The sequence below is a fragment of the Gavia stellata genome, chromosome 25, assembly GCF_030936135.1.
Source record: "Gavia stellata isolate bGavSte3 chromosome 25, bGavSte3.hap2, whole genome shotgun sequence".
In the NCBI taxonomy this organism is placed as follows: Eukaryota; Metazoa; Chordata; class Aves; order Gaviiformes; family Gaviidae; genus Gavia; species Gavia stellata.
The window spans coordinates 3,623,518-3,644,881 of record NC_082618.1 but is presented as its reverse complement, the minus strand read 5'-3'; the positions used below and the strand labels follow the sequence as shown (position 1 = coordinate 3,644,881).

Here is a 21,364-nt window from a genome sequence, read left to right as displayed (position 1 = left end):
ATTAAGATACCCAAGTGGCAATTTTTGGGGCCAATTGTACGTTGAAAGGAGCCGTGCACAACTTCTCCCATCCCCGAGAAACACGCAGGACAGCGTCTCCTAAAAGTCTGTAACTGCTGATTTAAGCTGCTCAGCCATCACCAGCTTAATCTCATCCTGAAGAGCGTCACATTGTCTCACTAAAGAGTCTGTCGGCATGAAAATTACTTCCAAAGTTCCCCTGCTGCATTGCAGGACCTTTAAAATTGTGTTAGCCAGGCACGGTTAGTGGTTCGTGGCTGTAGGAGCGTTGTCCTCGGGGATGCTGGAGCAGCGGGCTGTCGCTGGCCGGGGAGCTCAATCGCATGCCCTCTGCTTCTCGCTGTTTTCCAGACCGGAGCTGCTGGCGGAGGGCGTAAAGGAGCCGGCGTCGGACAGCCCGGCAGCCAAAGGTAGGCTGCGAGACGCCCGGCAGCCGGGCCGTTAAGGACTAGGTAGGAGAGGAGTGAGAGCGTTTTCCTACAGCGCGGCTCTTGCCTTCCCTCCCCACCTTGTTTTTTTGGCTGGAAACCCCCTCCTGCGCATCCCCCTCGGCAGCACCGCGGATCCTAATTCCTCTTATGTCCCCTGTCTCAGCCGCCGGCGAGAGGGACTCGAGCGAGGCGCTGCTGGAGGATGCCGTGAAGAGACAGGGCTTTCAAGGTGAGGGCCTGGAGGCATCTGGGGGAGGTTTGAGGCAGAGACCCCGGCCCGTTGCGGGGGCTGCCTAGAGCAAACGGATGTGGGAAGGGAGCGGCCGTGGGGCGTCAGGGCTCAGTGGGTTGGCAGCGGAGCAAGGATGGGAGGGAGGAGAGGAGGAGGTGGGGTGAGAGGATGGGAAGGACAGACAACCAGAAGACAAGACACGCAGCCAGGGCAGGCAGTCCCGTAGGTCCAAGAAAGAGGCTCGAAGCGCTCTGGATGGTGCCCTAATTAACCGTCTTTGCTTATCTCGCCATCTGACCTTGCGGGATGCATAATTAAGTCTTCCAAGCCTCAGAGTTTGCCTTTTCTGGGGCTTTTTCCACCCGGGCGATGTTTGTATAAAGACCGCTCCCATCCGGCGCGCGCCGGCAGCCGGCACGGCGGCTCCGTCAGGGGAAGGAGCGATGGTGAGAAGCCCGTGGGCCGGGGGGCAAGTGCTGCCCTGCTTGAGCATCCCCGTTCCTCAGGCCACAGGGGCCTGCAAGGGTTTGCAGAGAGGGATGGAGGCTTTTCAAAGGCTTTGGTTTTTCAGAGCGGCTTTGGAGTGCGTTTTATTTTAACGCTGGTAATTATCGCAACTGAATCTTCGATTTCATGCGGCTTTTATTCTTAGCAAACAGGCGGGGGGAAAAAAAAAACATATTTCTGTTTAGATTATTTTTAAGGACTTTGAATGGCCCACTCCAGAGATTAGCTAATTGCAAGATAAGGACTTTCCTATAATTAGAAAATGGCATTACTTAAAAGTCACAGAGTGCCTTTTAATTTACCAGCAGAAGTCCATAATTGTTTCTTTATTTTACAGAAAATTATGATGCCAGACTTTCCAGAATAGACATCGCTAACACGCTGCGGGAACAAGTCCAGGACCTGTTCAATAAGAAATACGGTGAGAAACCAGGGTGGGAGTCGGTTTTATTCCCCCCTTATCCCCTCTTAATTTTTTGCTCCCTATCCCTCCCCTCTCCTCCCCATTCCTCCTTGCCAGGTGCTTTCTCTCGCCTCCTCCTTCCCACCCAGCGCGGCTGGTACCTTGTGGGGCTCACAGGGCCACGGAGGGAACGGTTATATATGGGAATACGTGCTCCTTGCTGCAGGCGCTTGCTGCGTAGGCGGCTCCCGCGCAGCACGGGGGAGCCCGTGATGGGGAACGTGCTGCAGCCCTTCCTGCTGCCTGCCCTCCCTGGCCACGTTTTGGTTTGTCTTTTAACCCTCCCTCCATGAAGAACAACGATGGTAAATTCATTAGCGGAGAATTGCAGAGCTGTGGGAGCGCGGGGAGTGGCGGGAGGTTGGGAAGGGAATAAGGAGAGGCCGTAGTGAGCACTCTCCGGAGCGTTGGGGGACGAGGAGCAGCTGCTCCTCCTGTCCCCAGGGCACCAACCCGGGCTCTGCAGGGCGTTCCCACGGCCCGCCTGCCCCAGCATCTCTTCTTTATCAAGCAAGGCAGGGAAATGCTGTTATCCCCATTTTCTAGGCAGCGGTAAGACTTGTGCGGGTTCCCAGGTACCGCAAGAGCAATTATTCGCAAGGAAATGTGTAGCCTCAGTCCTGCAGCCAGACCTCAGAGAGGGAACACGGATATGGAATTATCTCCAAATAATGTCCTGAAGCAAAGGGCAGCGGCTTTCCCATCCCTCCCACTGCGCTGCATGGACATTGTCGTACAGGACGGTGCCTCTCCTCCTCGGCCCCACCAGCCCTGCTTGCACGCTCGTGGCTGCCTTGGGACCCCTCTGCTCCCATTGTGGAGGCAGCCTGAAAATATTGGTCCTTGATCTAACGCTTGATGTGGTTCCTCGAGCAGCCTGCGCATGCCGCGCCGTGCTTTGGCGGGGCCGGGGATGGAGCCGGAGCCACGGTAGAAATCGCATCCCTGGTGTCCCACTCGCTTACCTCTCGCTTCTCTCCCAGGTGAGGCCTTGGGGATTAAATACCCCGTGCAAGTGCCATACAAGCGGATCAAGAGTAATCCAGGGTCGGTGATTATAGAGGGGCTGCCCCCCGGGATCCCCTTCAGGAAGCCGTGCACCTTCGGCTCACAGAACCTGGAGAGGATATTGGCTGTCGCCGATAAAATCAAGTTCACCGTGACAAGGTACATGGCGATAGGTGTCAGCTGCTCCGCCGAGCAGGAGGGGGAGAGGAGGGAGCCGACCTAAATGCACCCCCAGCTCTGCCAGCCCCATCGGGACAGGACTGTAAATACCTCCAGCCCCTGAGACAGCTATGAAGTTGGCAGCTAACGGTTTGACAGAAAGGAGGGGACCGTAAAATAGAGACTCCTGCTCTTTCCTCCTGTCCGCTGCCTGGGGAGGCGGTGGGGAAGGTGCTGGCGGGAGAAAAAGGTGCTCAGTGCCATGGTTGTGCGGGCAGAGAAATCCCAGCCCCTTTTCTAGGAGTCTTGAGATAGGAGAAACATTGCTTGCTTTATTGCTGGTGAAAGGCAGTGCTGAGGGTCCCGCAGCGCTTGGAGAGGCACCGGGCACCAGCCGTTGGCGGGGGGGTCCTGCGGGTTTGGGGATGGACACAAGCGGGAGGGGAAAGGCACTGTATCACTGTGTCACCGTAAGGTGAGACTGAGGAAACCAGAGGTTTTAAGTGCGGCTCCATCACCCTCTTGCTGGGCCACGCTGCCTGTCTTCTTACTGACGCGCATGCTGCCCCAAGCAGGGCGTGTGTCCCGGGGACCGCAAGGACCCCGTCCCCGCAGGGCTGCTGCCGGTCCCACACAAGTCGCGGTACGGTGTGCGAAGGACAGGCTGATCCCTAACCCTCCCTGGGCCACGGGAGGATGCTCAGGCCAGGCGTGTTGGCTTCCCAGTGGCATTTCATTTTAAATCTCCTTTTCTCCTTATTTTTTACAGGCCTTTTCAAGGACTCATCCCCAAACCCGGTAAGAGATGATGCCTTTTTGCCTAAGCAATGCATTGGCCGAGTGGTTAGTGGTGGTCAGGGAGTTGTAAGCTGTGGATGGCGCGCAATAATTTTATCAGCTGGAGGAAGGTTGCTCCTGACCTCACTTTCCTGGGCTTCCCACTTTGGTTTTGGTTTTGGTTAGTGCATTTGCTGAAGTTCCGCTGACCAAGGCAGCTGACCTCAGCATCACCCAGGGGTACTGCTGCTGTTGCCTTGAAATGACAGCATTTTTCAAGAGCTAATCTAGGGCAGGGAGCTGTGTTCCGTATTTAAGAAAGCACTCGCTTTCTTAAGTGTTTTCTTAGAATAAATATGTGTTGCGATGAGCTGGCAGGTTCGGTGGGGGGGGGGGGTCATGGGAAGGAGGTGATTAACCCCAGGGTCCGCATCGGGCTGCAGCAGCACGGCAGTGAAAGCCCTCGCCGGCTCGTGGGCATCCCACATGCGGATACACCGGGGGAGGTGTGGGAGAGGGGAGGATGTGGTGTCCGGGGTGCGCTCCGTACCCAGCTGCAGAAATCACTGTCCCGGAGCTGCGTCCTTCCCCGTGCATCGCTGCGATAGCTCTGTCTCTCGCTTCTAGGCTTCCCGGAAAAGAGAGCTGCCGTTAGAAACGCGGGTAAAAACCTGTCTCGGTTTTAAATGTCTGTAATTACAACTGTTGGAAGAGCACAGATGGGTGTAAAAACCGTTGTCGTCTTTATTGATGGCTTCCCATTTCCTTGGCCAGCCTCCATGGGGATGGCACAATTTAGGGAAGACAAATATGACAGAGAGGGAAACATTTATAAGCCCTTATTGGGAACAGCAAAAAGGCGTTAGACACCCGAGAGACTCTAACAAAAGGCGAGCTGCCTGAGAAATTCAGTCCAGGGCATGGTCCGAGTGTTGACCCTCTGCATCCCTGCGTATGGCCCAGCCATGGCAATGGGGAGGTCCCCCGAGACCTCCGTGGATTTTGGGTTTAGACTTCCTATCTTTTAGTCCTAAGCAGCAAGGTGCCGGCTCGCATCGGCTGGACCTGAAACGAGCCCTGGGTGAAATGCAGAACTCTGGTTTTCCACGGAATTAAATGGCTGTAACGCTGGAGTGAGCCGAGGAGGTATCCGCTCCTCCAGCCGCATCTTGTCTTCCCGTTCCTCCGCCGTAATCGGTATAATTACGTTAAGAGACGCTGATCTGACACAAATCACACCATTAACAAAGGAGCACATCAGAAGGCAAATACTTCAACCTGCCAGCTGGCTTGGAAACGCAGCCTGATAAATAGAGATGTAGAGGAAATTGATTTTCTTTTCGATGCACAACATTTTTTTTTCCTCCTTCTCCAGCTGAACGCTCCCACCACGGGCTGGCCCATGCTAGCACAAAGCCAAAGGCATATTTTATTCTGTGTGTTGTGGTACCTGAGCGGGCTCGGGAGGAGGTGGCGGCATCCCTGCCGGGCTCGGGGCTTCGCACCCTCTCCTCCCACGGGGGTTTTAAATAAGAGCAGTCACAGGTGAGGGGGTTTTCTGACTTGACATCTTAATTTGTTATAGACTATTTCATATAGTTGCTAAATCTTCGGAGGCAATTCCAGAACTTGTATTTATTTTCCAGTAATCAGACTCCCACCGGCATGTCTCCTTGAGAAAAAGGCTATTTGTATTTTGCCCCCAAAAAAGCCCCGTTGACACCAATTAACCTCTCGTCTGCTTTTCCACCCCATTACACCGAAGTGGACGGTGGCAACACAGTGGTACATTCGCTGCCTTGGCTTTGATCGCTTTTCATCTGCCTTAACAAAATTAATTATTTCCAACTAGCCATAGATCATAAAAAATTTAAATTTAAGAGTGTTCTTTTTACCTCGATCTTGTCTATGTAAAGCCCTGCCATGTAAAATGAAGAGCAGCAGAAGTGCATGCTTGGCATTAAAACAAAATCAATGAAAATCACTTTTATTTCGCAGAGAAGCATTAAAATGAAAGCAATAGTTACTCCCAAGCAGGATGGCATTGCAAAGGCGTCTAAAAGCTGGAAAGCCCAGGAGATGACTGTATAAATATAAGGGAGGTTATGTTTTTTGTGGATCATTTTGGCCAAAAATTACATGAAAAATCTACATTTTTAAGGGAAAAGGGAAATAGAACATAAGCGGGGGTTTTAAAATTATTTTGGGATGATTTTAGTTGCCTTTAGGTTAAATTACGGGGTTTAATTTGCCTTAAACAAGTTGTGCACCTCCTGCACTGCAAAGAGCATCCCAGATAACTGCAGGACCGCGGAGGACCGGCCTCCTTATCGCTCTCTTTTGGGGACACCCATTTTTTAAGTGCGACAGAAGCAGATAAAAGGATTTCAATATAATCTGAGCACCAAGCATGCTTTTTCTCAATATTATCTGTAATTTCTCTGTCGAGATGGTATCTCCCCCCTAATGGGTGGCGGGGGGGGGGGATGAGGCTGCCGGTGCAGAGGCATCTGGGGGGGTGCGTTGCCTGCAGGGATGCTGTTTGCAGAAGAAGATGGGGTTTTTTGGGGGGGAATGAGGCTGGGTTTTGAAAAAATAAAGCCGGTGGTGCTCCCCAGTGCCCGGAGGAGGTCGGTGGCTGCAACCCCCTTCTGCAGCGCAGATTTTCAGCCTTTCGAAGGTGGGACGATGGCCCCGAGGTCACCGGTGCCTCTGCCAGCACTTTTTCCCAGGGGCTTTAATCCAGGAGCACAACCCTCCTGGCATCCTGAGGTTTTCCTTTTGATTTCTAATTTTTTTTTGCCCCACTGCTGGTATCCGCTCTGCAAAAAAGACCTTCAAAACCCCTTTTTCAAAGCAGAACGATCTCTCAGCATTAAAACAGAGTGGGGGAGCAGGGGTGAAGCTCCGGCGCTATAAACACAGCACATATCCTTTCTTTTCTTCTTTTCCTGAGGCACAGAGTTACAAAACAGGCTTAATTTGAGCCTTTGAAAAAAAATATCAAGCATAAGTAATCTAGCACACACAGAAAAAAAAAATCTTTCTGTATGTTAATTTTTATGTGCTTTGATTGAAAATGTACACCAGCTCCATCTGTCCTATTCCCCAAACTCTCTACCACCCTGATAGATTATTTCCCATACTCCAATTAATAAAGTAGGGCAGGCAGTGTTCTTTAATTAAAAAAACCACGCATCCAGGCATCCTTTTTATATATTTTTTTTTTTAATCACAAGAGCACAATCCTCCGCAAGACTTTGATGAGATGTGCCTCGCGTTGGAAACTCCTAGCAAGAAAAAAAGAAGAGAGGAAAGCACTTGATGGAGCGGTGATGAGAGCTGGGCGCATCTCGCTCCATCACCAGGTTGCTTTTTGAGGTCCATGCCCCTCTCCCTTCACCCCCCCCAGCCCCAACATTTAGCCCCCATGGGAGCAGCCGGGTTATTTTTCCTTCTGATCCGCCTTCCTGTTATCCAGGGTGAATGATTTTTTTAGTGTTCAGCTGGCCAGTGTTGTTAGTCTGAAGGTGGAAAATCAAGCAGGTAGTATGAGTAGCTGTGGAGCTTCAAAGCCTGTTTTTAAGCACCTCCGCCATTCGAACCACCTTTTTCTGTGCCTATTTTTTGGCTTTTTTTCCCTTTCGCTTGCGTGTGTGGCGTCCTCGCGCCAGTGGGAAGGCAGTGCCCTGACCCAGCTCATCCCAGCCCTCGTGTTTGCTTTGCTTTGGCCTCCCTCCTGCTCCCCGTCAGCCTCATATCCTGACGTCTCTTTCAGAGACCCCAAACCCCACTTTCTTCGGGGTGCTCATCCAGATGGGTGCCGCTCCATCCTGGCTGTGGTTGGGCACTTAGGGATGCCCTCCGTATCACGCAGCGCAGCGGCCGTGAGCCTGGTGAGATGCCTCCCGTGGTTAAGGCTGAGCGGCACATGTGGGTTACCAGGACAAGAAATTTTAATTATCTTCCTCAATCAGGGTGATTTCGTAACAGCACCTTGAAATCTTCACCTGAAACGCTGACAATGCCTTTGAGTGGCTCCCAACCAAAGGAAACGCCATGCTGCCCTTCCAAAACCATTGCTGATTCGCTTTGGAAAGACGCTGCCGTATGCTTCTCTTCCTCGCTGCCTGCCTGCGCTCCTGCCTGTGCTCCTGCCTATGCTCCTGCCCATGCTCCTGCCTGCATTCCTCCTTGACTTGACGGGAGCTATGCCAGGACCTTGTTCTCTCTTGGCTTGGACTCTAGCTTGGCTTTCCCAGCGCCCGCGTGACCCATCTGCATCTCTTCCCCTTTCCATTGCATATTTGCCTAAACATTTTGCGCAGTGGGTGCTGCCCGCAGGGTGTCCACGCGGGGAGGGTGTCACCCAGCGATTCAGGGGACCAGGCGACAGGCACCATCGCTTATTTTCCGGCTGGGTGCTGCTGTGTGGCAGCGAGTGGCCGTGCTGCAGCCGCCAGCCAGGATTTGTCTCTCTACAGCCAAGGCAGTGTAGGATCTGGCTCAGCACCCCGGCTCAGCGCCCTGGCTCACCATGATCTGCTCCGAAACATCGGTGCCTGCAGCCGTCCTCTGCAAAAACCTGTGTTTTTCTGTTCCTTTGGTGCTGCTGAGCTGAAGGGCTCTCCCCACGCAGGCAGTCAGGCCGGCGGCTGCGGCGGCATCGGCAGAGCTCTTTGTGCTGCAGTGGCCGCTTTCCTGAGCCTGCTTGAAATGTTTGATGCATATTTTGAGCTACTTCAGATTGCTCCTATCTCTAGTCAGCAAATTCGGACACGCACCCCTGCTCTCTCCCCCCATCCCCTCCGGTTTGCCAGTGCCCGCGTGCTGCAGTTTAGCAGCACGAGCCTCCCCGCTGAGCCCCTTCCTCGCCCCGGTGCCGCGACCCGCAGCCCCCGTCCCCCCCACCAGCTCTCCCCGCAGCTGCCGACTTTGGCGTGATGAGCCACTTCATTCTTCCTTTCACCCATCATGCAAATCCTGGCCCTAGCTCCATCCCTGCTGCTTTTCCCTAGGAAATTCATTTATTTTTGATATCGCTCGTCACTTCGGAGTCGGTGGCGAGCACCAGCCTCTCCTTAGGGATCCCTTTTTCTCCTCTCCCCCCGCCCCCCGTTGCTGCAGAACTGACACAGTTTCCCTGTTTGCTTTTCATCTGCTTTAACCTCAGATATTTTTTTTCTCCTCCGGCACGGCCACGCAGCGCAACTGCTGCTGCTTCGGCACGTGCCGTAAATGCTGCAATTCGGCTGCGTTTCCCTGAGCACATGTGGACCTCGAGCTGCTCAGGAGTGCAGCATAGCTCGGGGGATGCTCGTGGGCTCAAGCACATCCCAAACCAGGTCCCTAGAGCGCGGTGGAGAGCCCAGCCCGCCCGCCCAGCTCACCGGGCAGTTATTTAGCTACCGAAAGCATCTCTGTGCCATGGGGCCTCGGGACCAGAGGAATTTTAAGCTGCTAGGGACAGTGTCGTCCTGGGTTTTGCTTTTGTTTGTGACCAAGAAACCAAGCTGCAGCACTCATGGCTCTCTTTTTCTTTCTCTCTCTTTTTTTTTTTGTCTTCTTTTAACTTGCGCTGTAGCCCCTAGACGGATAACATCATTGGAAAAAGCCTACGCTGCCTTGAATGGTACGTAGCTCAGTTGATGCACCGTAGATGGTAGCAGACAAGAAATGCACTTGCGTTTTAATATGGGAATGAAAATGTCTTAAACCCCCAAATTTCAGGTATTTTTTTTTTTCCTCTCTGCTCTGTTTCCCTGTGATACCAAGAACTGAATGATGCAGGATGTGTTTAACAGTATTTTATTGTTGTTATTAATCCTCTCTGCATTGCTAAGCACCGTTGCTGCAGTCCCTGGGCATCAGTGCCGGTTCTGCTCCAGACAAACCCACCTGCCACATTATCCTCAGATCATCCGTGTGTCCGAGCAATTCATTTGTTAAAAAATCCACTTGCCATTCACAAGGAAAGCTTGCACAGATTTTGGGTTGGGGTTTTTCGATTTGCTTGAACACATACTCTGGGCCAGAGCCGGTGTGCAGTTGTGTAGGCTCCGGGGATTTAACATACATCCTAATTTTCAGGAGTAAAGAAGAGCTCGCCTGCCTGATTCTGCGGCAGGGCACGGCATATTGCCGGCAGATCCAGCCTTACTCCCATCAGCTGGAATTCTGGCCGCCTGTCTAGATGTTAATTGCCTGCTCCCACAAGTTTATAGCTCCTCTTTGAAAACATGCATATGTTGAGCTAATTCGAACTGTGTTTAAACCTGAGTCACTGCGGAATAGCCTCAGTAAAGTCAGCGGGTTTATTCCGGGTTTTCACAGGGGTGTAACTGAACTGCACCCATTGAAGCTGGACGGGGAAGAGGCGTGTATTTATCCTCTTAAGATTCAGGGGCAGATCCGGACCGCTCTAAGCAGCCTACCCCGGCTGGGTGTATCTTTGACGCAACCGGGATTGCCTGAGGAAGGGACCTGAGCCGCTTTCCCGGTGGGATGTGCTGGGCGGTGGCTGTTTCCCCGATGAAACAGGCTTCACGCTGGGGGTTTGGATAATGGGAGGTTGTTACTTGGAGCGCAGTGGCCGGGCGGAGGACGTGCATCACCTGGAGCTGCACCCCGGGATGCTGGCGGTGGCACGGGGCAGAGGAAGGCTCTGCCGGGTACCCTGTCCGGCCGTGCTGCGGCTTCACCGCCGAGGTCGGGGCTCTGCACGTGGCATCACAAACCCAGACAAAACCATTATTTATCCGTGGGATACTTTGCATTTGGTTTTGTTGGGTTTTTTTTAAAGTCACTAGAAGAATAGGCGGTGTTTTCGATCCTGCTGTCCAACAGCAGACACTTAAACCCCATTTTTAATAACTATTAAATATGACTTGGCGTTTCTAAAAGAAACATTGAGCTCTGACAAGTCCTGTTGGAAAAGAGCAAATGGTGCTTTAAAAATGTCACCTCTTGTACGTAAGTGCCTACAGAGTGCAGGGGTCCATGCTTCAGGCAAGTAGGATTGGGAAAAAAATAGAAGTCAATCAACTGGCTACTTTTTTTAAATTAAAAAAATAAAAAATTGATAGCACAGAGCTGAAGCCAGCAGCATGCATAAACCTGCTTTATGGGAAGGACTCGGCACATCCCAGGGGTGCCAGTGGCTTCCTTGACTCAATTATTTCCCAAACCCAAACGTCTAAATTCAAAGGTAGATGGAGATCCTGTTGCCTGTAGCCGCCTGGGGACGGAGGGGCAGGGCCCCGGGAAGCGGTGCCGCCAGCCGGAGCCTCCTCTCTGGCTTCTCTGTTATGCATGCTCAGTTCCAGGTTTTTCATGGCATTTGTGTCCTTGGTTGGGAATTTAGGAGTCCTGTCCACCGCAAGGCGGAAAAAAACCCCCCTTGGGATCTTGTTTCTTGCACTCAGGTCGCTCGGGGCATGAGCGGAAAGGAAAGAGCTGCTGCATTTTTTAGTCCCAGAGAATTAAACAAGTGAAAACACTTAATTTTGGTGTTTCTTTGTCTGCTACCATCTACCCAGCCATACGGGTGTGTATATACAGCCCAGAAACTGAGCATCAATGACAAGGAAGTCACAGAGGGAGCCTGCAGGGTTTGCCCCCGCCGGCCTGCCGCCGCCTCGGGAGCGGCACCGCAAGGCAAGGTCTTGGTTCTTGAAATCAGAGCTCCTTGGATTTTCTCCTAGTTTATTTATTTTTTTGCTCCATCCCTTTCAAGCTGCTTTGTTGCCATTTCTAGATTTGAAGCACGACTTGGCCCTGAGGTTCCTTCGCAGAAACTTCTCCCTTTTTTTTTCCTGGTTATATCCAGACAAAACTATTGTTTTCCAGGTGGAGAAGAGGTTTTTGAGGCCGCACCCTGCAGTAGCAGGGTGCAGAGATTGAAGGGTGCCAGCTTCTCTCCAGGACCCCCAGCAGCAGGGTGGCCGAGGCGGGTGATTCCTGCTGGGGGTGCTGAGCACTGGGCTCTGGGCCCCGTGCAGGGAGGCAGGGACTCACATCAGGTTTTCCGCTTGCGTTTAAAAGAAAATTGCAAGCCATGTGATTGCTTAAAATCAAACTCATGTGATTACTCAAAATCAGAATCAAAATCACGCAATTGCTCAAAATCAAATAGCTGCAGACCGGGGGCAGAGGATGCTCGGGTCCCTCACGCCGAGGTTTGGAGGGCTCACCTTGATGCTGTAAATAACCACCCTGGATTTCCACCCCGTGGCGTGCCAGCCTGGGTGAAAACGCCTGCCCTGGGTGCGGCGAGGCTCATGGTGGTGATGTCTCCTCTGCGGGAGGAGACCCCACCGTGCCGGCCCTGCGCCGTGCACCCCGGCTGGCTCGGGGCTGGAGGAGTGACCCCGCTGAGAGACAGATAAGGTTCATTCAGTCGGCGCTTTATACCTGCGGCGTGAAAAAGCATCAAAGGGGGCCGGTAGTGACCCCAGTCGTTTTTTCCTGGAGCCCCCTGAGGATGCTGAATCGCTGGGGGAAAAATCTACTGACATAGGCACGTCGTTTGAAATGAGAGAACGGAGGAGAAACTGTTTGGCACGATGGGGGTAATTAAAAAAGCTAGTAAAGCCAAGCTGATTATATAGCATATTATAAAACAATACTGTACTTAGGAGCCCAGCTATAAAAGTGCTATCTCATTCCCTGATATCACTTGTGGGAGCATTCGTGGCACTGAGGGCCTGAGTCTCCATTGCTTTGCATATTTTGCAGTCATTTACAGCACCGCAAAGGGGATGTAAAATGCTCTCAGCCGTGGCAGCGCGTGGCAAATGCAGATTTGGCAGCATTTTATAGCTACTTTGCATGGCTCTAAAAGGCGACGCAAAGTGCAAGCACAGAGCAGCTGCCTCCGTGGTGTCCCCACGCCGCGCCGGGGCAGGGGGACAGAGACACGGTTGCGCCTTATGACAGTGGGACGGGTTTTCCAGGGGCTCAGAAAGAAACGGGGTGTTTTATTCCCTGTCCTTTTTTGCTTTGCAGATGAGGATGATGCCAACAGGCTCGGAGAGAAGGTGATTCTCCGCGAGCAAGTGAAAGAGCTTTTCAATGAAAAATACGGTGCGTCTCCCTTCTGCACGCACCGTCAAGCGGGTTTGTTTTTGCTGACAGCAGCCATAGTTAAAATTAATTCGACTGAAGGCCTCTATTTATAGGCCGAGCGCCCAGCAGCCTGCTGCAGCACAGGTTTCGTCCCATTGCTTCACGTTACAGCCTGTCCCTGGGGACGTTCCGTGTCTCGCTCCCGGCAGGTGGGCCCGTGACCTTCTTGTGATAGCTCCTCCTTGGCGAGGGAAGGGAGGATGGAAAAAAAACCACAGCCGAGGAGCAGGATTTGTTCAGTCTGGTATCAGCCTTTGATGTGTTTTTAACGTGTCCTGGGCTGGCGTGAGCCGTGGCGTGTGTGCTGAGCATGCCTGCCCTGCGCCAGCCCGCTGCAGGCAGCCGCTGCCTGCTCTGCCTGCCGGGCTGGGAGCAAGGCTGGAGCCGCAGCCCGACGTGAGGCACGGTTGGGGAAAAGCTCGCTGAAGCCACGGCGGAAAAGGAGGTCAGGAGCCTGAAGAAGATTTGAAAATGCTGTTTGCAGGCTCGTTGTGCTGCCTAGCAAACCCAACCTTCCACCCCTCGCCGGGAAAAGGCGCGGTGGGAACAGCAGCAGGGTGGGGGGAGCGTAGAAGCCAGCCGCAGGGCGCGCGGCCCGAGCGGCGTCACCCTCTCAGCCCCACAGCTACCGGCTGCCGCTGCTCGTGGCTGTCCCTGTTTGCGCATGACTTGCATAAGTGCTGGGCAGTTATTTCTCAGCCGTGGTTTCCCAAAGTTCTCCCCGGGCTCTTGGTCCTTCAGTTGGTTGGATCTGGAGCCCTGTGGGGTAAAGCCGGCGCGTTGTCCTCTGCTCTGCCGTTACAGGAGAGGCTCTGGGCTTAAACCGGCCCGTCATGGTGCCCTATAAACTCATCAGGGACAGTCCCGACGCCGTGGAGGTTACCGGGCTGCCGGATGATATCCCTTTCAGAAACCCCAATACCTATGACATCCATCGGCTGGAGAAGATCCTGAAGGCACGGGAGAACATCCGGATGGTGATTATAAACCAGCTTCAGTAAGTTCCCCCAGCTCTGCGACCGGGGAGTGTTTCTGTTTGTTAAGCATTGACATTGTTTCTCCAGCCGTGACTAGGGTAAGTCACCGCGGGGCCACCGGAGCGGGGCCACGCCACCGCGTCCCCACGGAGGACCCGCTCCATCCCCAGCATCCGCCGTCCTGTGCCGCAGGGACGTGCTGGGCCACGGGTGGGCACCATGAAGCATCAGTGGAGCCGGTTTACCCCGTTTCTTGTGCAGTTTGAGATGATGATGCTGGGAAGGGGCACGGCACGGGGGCAGATAAGGGGGTGGCTCAGAGACCCAGCTGAGTTATGTCGCGTTGCTTCCCTCTGGGGAGCGGTGGGGCAGCTCCATGTTCCATCCCCACGCAGGGGGGTGTCGGAGGAGGCAGCTGGGGGTCGGGGTCTGGGCTGTGTCCCAGCACGGGCAGGCGTGCAGGGGAGAAACGACGGGGTCAACCTGCTCTGACCCTGCTTGTCTCTTACGCAGGCCGTTTGCCGAAATCTGCACTGAGGCCAAACAAACAGGTAAGGGGAGGGCTAAGAAATAACCATGGCTTTCCCTGCCATGTGGCAGAGAGAATATATGGGCAAAACGGATGGGGGCCGTGGGGAGGCGTTTGAACCTCCTGCATCCCCCGGGGAGGCTGGGGAGAAGATCCTACCTGGAAAGAGTCAGACTCAGCATCTGTTCGGGAGCAAACCCATCAACTTAGACGATTGCACTTCTGTGAGCTGGGGAGAGGCTGGACTCAAACTTCCAGCGTATTCTGGAGGATTTGATAATCCTTTCCCATTAGCAATTTACTCACCATGAGCAATTTATTCACTGGTTAAAGCCCTTAATTTGAGCCATCGTTGAGCAGTTGAGCTTCTAAGCAAACAAGGTTTCTGTGATCGCTCTGTATGCGTTTCTCTCTCTGTCCCATCCTCCCCAATAAATCTCAGGCAGTTTTAATCAAATGTGTCAGAATTAGCAGCCCCAGAGATAAGGATCCTATTAGTTTTATGAAAATAGGTGGCTAGGTAGAGAAGGGACATCCGGCAAGCAAGAGCACGCCTGCAATGTGAAGTAAAAAGAGATGTATGAGAAACTATATATGCAGATATATATATGGGGATATCGTATATGGGGATATCGTATATGCAGATATATGTGGGCACAGTCATCAGAGCTGGCATCTTCACAGCCCCAAACCATCCAGCGCGGACACAAGTCTGTGTGATATCGGGCTCTGTAAGTGCTGGAGTTTGGGATTTGCTGATTTTGGGGCTTTTCTTCGCCGGTGCCTGAGGGAAGCTGGCAGCTCCGTGCCAGGTCGTGGAGGCCAAGCCTGCGTCACCACCGGTGGCACAGCGGATTGCCGCGAGGGGATGCTCAGCGGGAGGCAAGGTCGGAGCGGCGGGAGGGGTCCCCGCGTTTAGGGGCCAGTCGCAGGGCTCCGATACCTCATGGCTTCCCTCTCTCCCTGCAGAGAAAGACACCAGCGTTCCCAAACGGAAGCGGAAGAGGATCTCCGAAGGGAACTCGGTATCTTCCTCTTCCTCATCTTCCTCTTCCTCCTCTTCCAATATGGAGTCTACATCATCAACAAATCAGATCTCACTTGTGGTAAAGCCTTCCAAATATTAGGGGGGTTACTGCCTACCTATCTTTCCGCTTCAGGATGCTGCTCTCTGCTCTCCTCGAACCGTCACCACCTCCCTCTGCCTGACAAACACTGTAAAGTGTGACGTAAAATGGCACAAGCAGGTTTGGCGAAGGAGGGGACGCAGCGTGGCCACTGCCTTTTCCTGCTGGGTTTGTCTGGGAGGGGGGTGTCAGCGGAGCAAAGCACCCGCTGCCCCTTGGGGCGCTCCCGCATCAGTGCTCGGGGTGATGCTCAGCGCGTGGTGTTAGCGGGAGCCACACGTGAGACCAGCCTGAGCAAATCCCCCGACACCCACATGGGTGCTGGCAGCATCGCCTCCGTGCCGGGGCACCTCTCGGCAGGACCTGGCGGTTCCCCCGTGGTCTGAGCTGCACCGGGAGCATCGCTCCAGCTCCATCTCGGGAGCAATGCTCCAGCCTGCATCCAAACTGTGAAAATAGGAAAGAAAATCAGGGAGATGCAGCCAACTGCTCTCCCTCAGGGCTTGGCTTCAGTTGTGGATGATACCAAATGCTTTTAAAAAATAAATAATAAAAAAAAGGCGCAAGAGAAATATAAACTTAGCAGGTTTTTTTTTTGTTAGGTTTGCCAGTGGTGTTTTGGTTTGGGGTTGATTCTTTTATCTTATTTGGAAAGTGGGAGCAACAGCCCGTGCCGGAACATGTCAGAGATTTGATGTATGCATGGTTTTGTGTCGTGTCCTAACAGAGACTTTTGCCTTCTTTTTCTCTCCCTCTCTTTCAGCAATGGCCCATGAACATGTACATGTTAGACTATGGTGGTCTAAACGTCCAGATCCCAGGACCTATTAACTATTAGACCTCAATACCGAATAAGAACCTCAAATGAAAGAATAAATAAATAAATGTAATTTATGTAAAAAGTGTATATTCCAATATGTATCAATGCCTTTTAGTTTTTCCAATGATTTTTACACTATATTCCTGCCATCAAGGCCTTTTTAAATAAAAATAAAAAGTGTTGCCTTGCTCTTAAAAGTACTTATTTTATTACGTATATTATTGATAAATAGCATTTACGGGTAAGAGTAAGTGCGGGAGGGCACCCCCCGACAGACCTTGTCATCCTTGGGCTGCTCAATAAAATCCTTAGTGTCACCAGTGCTTGAAACCAAGAGGTTTGACAGATTTTAATGCTTCATTTGCCACCGATGTCTTCAACTGAGATCAAAGGCGTAAAAATTTACTTACAGAGCTGCAGGAGGAGCGGTACCAAACTGCAGCGCTGGGACAGGCGAGGGAACCAGCCCTTACCATCATCGGAGACCTGTGCCCCCGAGTCCTGTTGGCTCTGGAGCAGAAGTGGGTTTGGATTAAGCGGGAAGAAGGGTTCAGGTCCCTCAAGGAGCAAGACGCCCCCCAAACCCTCTCGTGTCTGGCCTCCTGCCGCCCCAGACTTGGAAAGGCACAGAAGCACTTTCGGTTGCGTGCATTTAGCCGGCTTCTGAACCAGGAAAAGATTTTCATTCAGTGAAGTCCTTCACTATTTATGATTTTCTAAGAGGCTTTGATGCCTTACCGGGCAGGGGGGAAGCTCCTGCAGTAAGTACGGGCTGATCCCGCTGGTTCCGCAACGCTGGACCGAGAGCTGCGAGTGTCGTTGCTGAGAGCGTCCGGGGGAGCCCCTGGGCTCCTCTGTGCACCCTGGGCTGCTTCGCCCCGTGTACAAAGCAACCCAGTAAACTGAGGGATGTTATTTGAAATTCCTGCAATTCTACTTCTATTCCACTTGTAGAGTTTGGCAGCAGAAGCTGATGGTGCTGAACACGATTGCTGACCGCCGCGCGTATTTAACCTGTGCTTTGTGTCTGCTGAGAGCCGTGCACGGGCGAGACGCGGCAGGAGCTAGTGCTGGCATGAGGGCGGCGTAAGGAGCCAACGAGAAGAAGCATCCGGGCTTGTGTGTGGGTAAATGCAGCCCAGCATGAACCCCCAGTGAAGCGAGATACCCTGGGGCTCGTGGCTTTGGCGCGTCCCAGGCAGCAACGTGCGGCGTCACTGTGGGGTGACCGTTGCTGGGTGTCCCTCCAGGCTGCAGGACGGGTCACAGCCTTTACACGGAGCAAACCTACCCCAAAAGCAGCGGCAGTGGTCTGCTGGAGGGTGGACGGGAGCAGACGCAGGATCAAAGTCGTTCGTGACAGCTTTTCTGAGCGTAATGCACTGCTTTATTTGTTTTATGGGATTTCAAGCTGCCGGAATCCTGGTCTTCTTTTCAGGCCACCGGAGGGTTTTGATGGTGGGTAGAGGTGTTTCAAGGCAGCTGCAGTTTTATTTCCTGGCTCTGGACTTGACTGTGCTGTGGAGTTAGATGCAAATGATCACATGAGATAATAAAAGCCCAGACAAGTGTAGGAGACAGCACAAAGGCGGCAGCCGAAAGAAGGGCAAAGATCTGTATCAGCGACCCCAATTAGAAATACAATTTGACATCTGAGCGGTTGGCATCAAAACATGAAGTCTTTCATGTTTCTGCCTGATGCTCAAACCTGTGGCATCTCCAATTAGGAAACAAAGAAACGTGATTCAGAGGTAAAAAAATACTATTTTCTCTTCCAAAATGTCTGAACGGGGCTTATTCACAGATCAAACCCCACCAAGTAGGTGTCTCCTAAGAGGGCACACTCATTATATTTTGACTTTTCTTTTTTTTTGCTATTAAAAAAGAAAAGGTCCGATGCCGTAGCGCCGAAGGCAGCGGCGTGGTTCGGTAATGAGTGGAGATGTTTGAGGCTGCCCCAGGTCTGCTGCCGGTCCCGGCACCCTGCGAACACGCCAGCGGCGGAGGGGAGGCTGGATGTAGGTCTGGAGCAGCGCGCCCTGCACGGGGCCCTAATTACTGCTGCTGAAAGGCAGGGGTGAGTGCAGGCAGCGGAGTTAAATTAGGGCACGGGAGCTACGCTGGGGACTAATGATTTAGTTCAGAAAGCCGAATGCAATCATAAAGGCTGTAAATGGTGGGGGGAAATGGAAGCTGAGCAAGGAGGCAGCGTAGGGCTGTTTCCCCTCTGCCTCCTCCCTCTCCCCCAGCCAGCATCCCGGGCTCCGAGGCTGGTTAACGAGACGGGGCAGAGGAAGGCTGGCTGCGCCGCTACGGCACGGGCTCAGCCAAAGCTCTGGGCTCAGGTTTTCATCCCTAAGTTTCTTGATCCATTAGTTGGAGCTCTGGGTGCCCCCAAGCCCCACTGCCCAAAGGGCTGCTCGTGCCCTGCCCCACCTCCTCGGCCGGGAAGCTCCGCGGCTGCCTGGCACCTCCAGTACCCCCAGGTTGGGTTTTGAGGCTGCTGGGTTCTGTTAACACATATTTTTGGGAGTGAATAGCAGTAATTCCCGCTCTGATTTTGGGGATTTTCAGGGCCACGACACCCGCTTTTCATTTTCCATGGCCAGGGTGGGAAACTCCTGCCCTCGGTGCCGGCATTTGCTCATGACCCAGGAGCGCTGACCCTTCCCACTTTGGAAAAATGGCAGATATCACTTTATTACTGTTTTCCCTCAGCTGTAATTCTCGCAGCTTCCCTAATCTTGATCCTGCAGTTGCAGGGTATTTTTATACCCAGTTTTTGTGTATAACATGATTATCTGCTGAATGGGATCCGCTCCATTACAATTAGACAAGTGAAGATGCAGATCTTAACACTGGAGCCACATTTCTCATTTATTACTTTTCAAAGACTTTCGTGGGGGTTTTTTTTTTGTTGTTTATGTGTTTACAAATCCAATAACAATCCTCATTAAGAGTTGCAAAACATGAAGCCATTTTGATCCCAGGCAGATGGCAGCTAAATGAAGTTTAATTAAAGAATGAGAGCTTTGATTCAAATCATTTTTAAAAAATATAGTGCACCGAGATGCTAGAGAACAGCATAAACAGCATCTGGGCTTTTATTCAGAAGCCCGAATGCATTTGCAAGGAAACGCTTTGCAAACCCTTTCGGAGCAATCATGGGTTGTGGGCTGCAGCTCGACGGGCCGGCGCGGCCGGCTAAGTGTGTGCAGAAACCTCCTTCCCTCGATGCTACGGCAAGGCTAGGAAACTAATAATGCAGCCAAGCGCAAGGTCTTGCTTCTGTCTTTGGGTGTTTGTTTTATTTTTTTTATTTTTGAAGCATTCAACTGATGCCAAAGAAAGACTTGACTTGAAATACAATCAAATTTCAGGCTGTTTTCCAGCAGTCGTTACACCCCACCCCTCCTCGCAGTAACTCACCCCTTCCAGCAGCGTGCGAAGCAGCGTGGCTGGCGTATACATTACGTGGAGTCCTTTGTAGCCTGTACAGCAGATAGCATGTACCAAAGGCTAAAGCTAATGAAATGGAGGCTGAGGTGTCGTGGAAGGCTCCGTCCCAGTGGTGCCAAGGCTTGACTCCCCAGGAGCTCCCGGGCGGCTCTGGCCAGGGCTCAGCACTTCCCTGCAGGTCAAACCCTGTGTGCCCCCCGGCCATAGCGGGGTTTAAGGCCCACTGTGTGCAGGAGGGTGCACGGGAGAGGACAGCCCGGCGGATGCTTTTCCATACCAAAATCTTCTGTGGTCCCAGTGAGAAGCAGGCACAGGTTTCTGTGCGGGCTCTTTCTCCAGCACAGCGGATGCCGGAGCCTTTCCAGGGGTGGCAGCCGCCCGACAGCGCAGTGACTTTTATTTATTTCTTGTGTCTGCAAGTTGTTTGACCTTCAGCCATGGCTTTCCTCCCCCCATATAACTTGTATAGATATAGATAGAGACAGAAATAGATAGATATAAAACTTGTATATATATATATATATCTCTCTCCCATGTAACTTGCCTATAACATATAACCTGTGCTTTGCCATCTCTTGGATTATTTCCTCCAGTTAATGGCTCAAACACTGTTCAGTTTAAACTGGTAATCCTATTGGTTAGGATTACCTAATCCAGAGAAAGAAATGCCACTGATGTCCCTGTGCCGCTGGATGGGAGAGCTGGTGGACAGCAGTGACGCTGGAGGCTCCGGGGTCAGCCGGGGGGATGGAGCTGCGGTGCCGTAATCCATGAGGACACTGCCAGCGGAGTGTCTAAGTCGTTTGTTAAGTGAATGTATTAAACAGCTGTCTCAGACTCGGATTAACAGGTCCGTGGGGTATAAAGGCAGATTGATGTAGCTGAACTGAATTGGCGTGCTCTCATGCGAAGATTAACGTCTTTTCATGCGCGGGGTTTTGTGAAGGGTGATGTTTAAGTGGAATGAATCTCTGTGAGCCATCATTAAAGTTACTTATTAATTTTTTCCCTGATAAGATTATGAAATGGGCACTCCTAGAAGGGACAGGCTGAATCCCCAGCAAGACCATTCATCTTACTAAAATGGCTTCACAGTCCTCATGGCAGGGGCTGGGATTTCATCACTGCCTGCGGGGTTTGGAGACACAGGGCTGCGGCACATCCGCTGCCGTCGGCGGGCTCGGGGAGGAGGCAGCTCTGCTGCTTCGCCCCATTCTGCTAATGGCAAACGGTGGCAGAGAAGACGGATGGACATCTCCCCTGGTAGCAGCTCTGTGGTCACAGGAGGGTAATGAGGCTCCTCGTTAACCCACACATTAATACCTCTCTGAGAAGGGCCTGGGCAGGAGCTTTTCAAGGGAAAAGGGAGGAGAGGAAGGGTGCTGGGAATGGTTCGTCAAGGATTAGGGAGGCATCTGTGCAACTCTTTGCCAAAGGATCTCACGGAAAGTTTGTGTGGGCTCAAGGGGAGGTTGGAGAAGGAGCTTGGAAGCAAGACCTGTTGAGGGCTACCAAGCTGGCAAACGACATCGTGTGTGGGAACCTCCCCAAAATAGCTGGGGTCCGGGTGAGTACTTGGGAAAGCGTTGCCTGTGCTTGTCCTGTTCCCTTCTTGGGCCACTTGTGCACAACCACCTGCGCTGTGACCCAGCCCCGCTGCCTGAGCAAGCACGGACGTGCCTGCGTAACCCGGGGCTGGTGCTGGGGTAGTGCTCTGGGTAGGGAGGC

The 21,364-nt window shown here is 52.6% G+C and overlaps 1 protein-coding gene across 1 annotated transcript in view; it reads left to right on the top strand.

Moving 5' to 3' along the window:
- The window catches only part of GTF2IRD1 (GTF2I repeat domain containing 1), a 44,212-nt gene extending 28,017 nt beyond the window's left edge, over window positions 1-16,195 (top strand). Inside the window, exons 17-26 of the mRNA XM_059829244.1 lie at window positions 373-424; window positions 627-681; window positions 1,529-1,612; window positions 2,638-2,821; window positions 3,591-3,619; window positions 12,605-12,682; window positions 13,529-13,721; window positions 14,215-14,252; window positions 15,200-15,336; window positions 16,121-16,195. Of these exons, the coding sequence (XP_059685227.1) occupies window positions 373-424; window positions 627-681; window positions 1,529-1,612; window positions 2,638-2,821; window positions 3,591-3,619; window positions 12,605-12,682; window positions 13,529-13,721; window positions 14,215-14,252; window positions 15,200-15,336; window positions 16,121-16,195 (925 nt within the window). The remainder of the gene's footprint in view (window positions 1-372; window positions 425-626; window positions 682-1,528; window positions 1,613-2,637; window positions 2,822-3,590; window positions 3,620-12,604; window positions 12,683-13,528; window positions 13,722-14,214; window positions 14,253-15,199; window positions 15,337-16,120) is intronic.
- The last annotated feature ends 5,169 nt before the right edge of the window (window positions 16,196-21,364 follow it).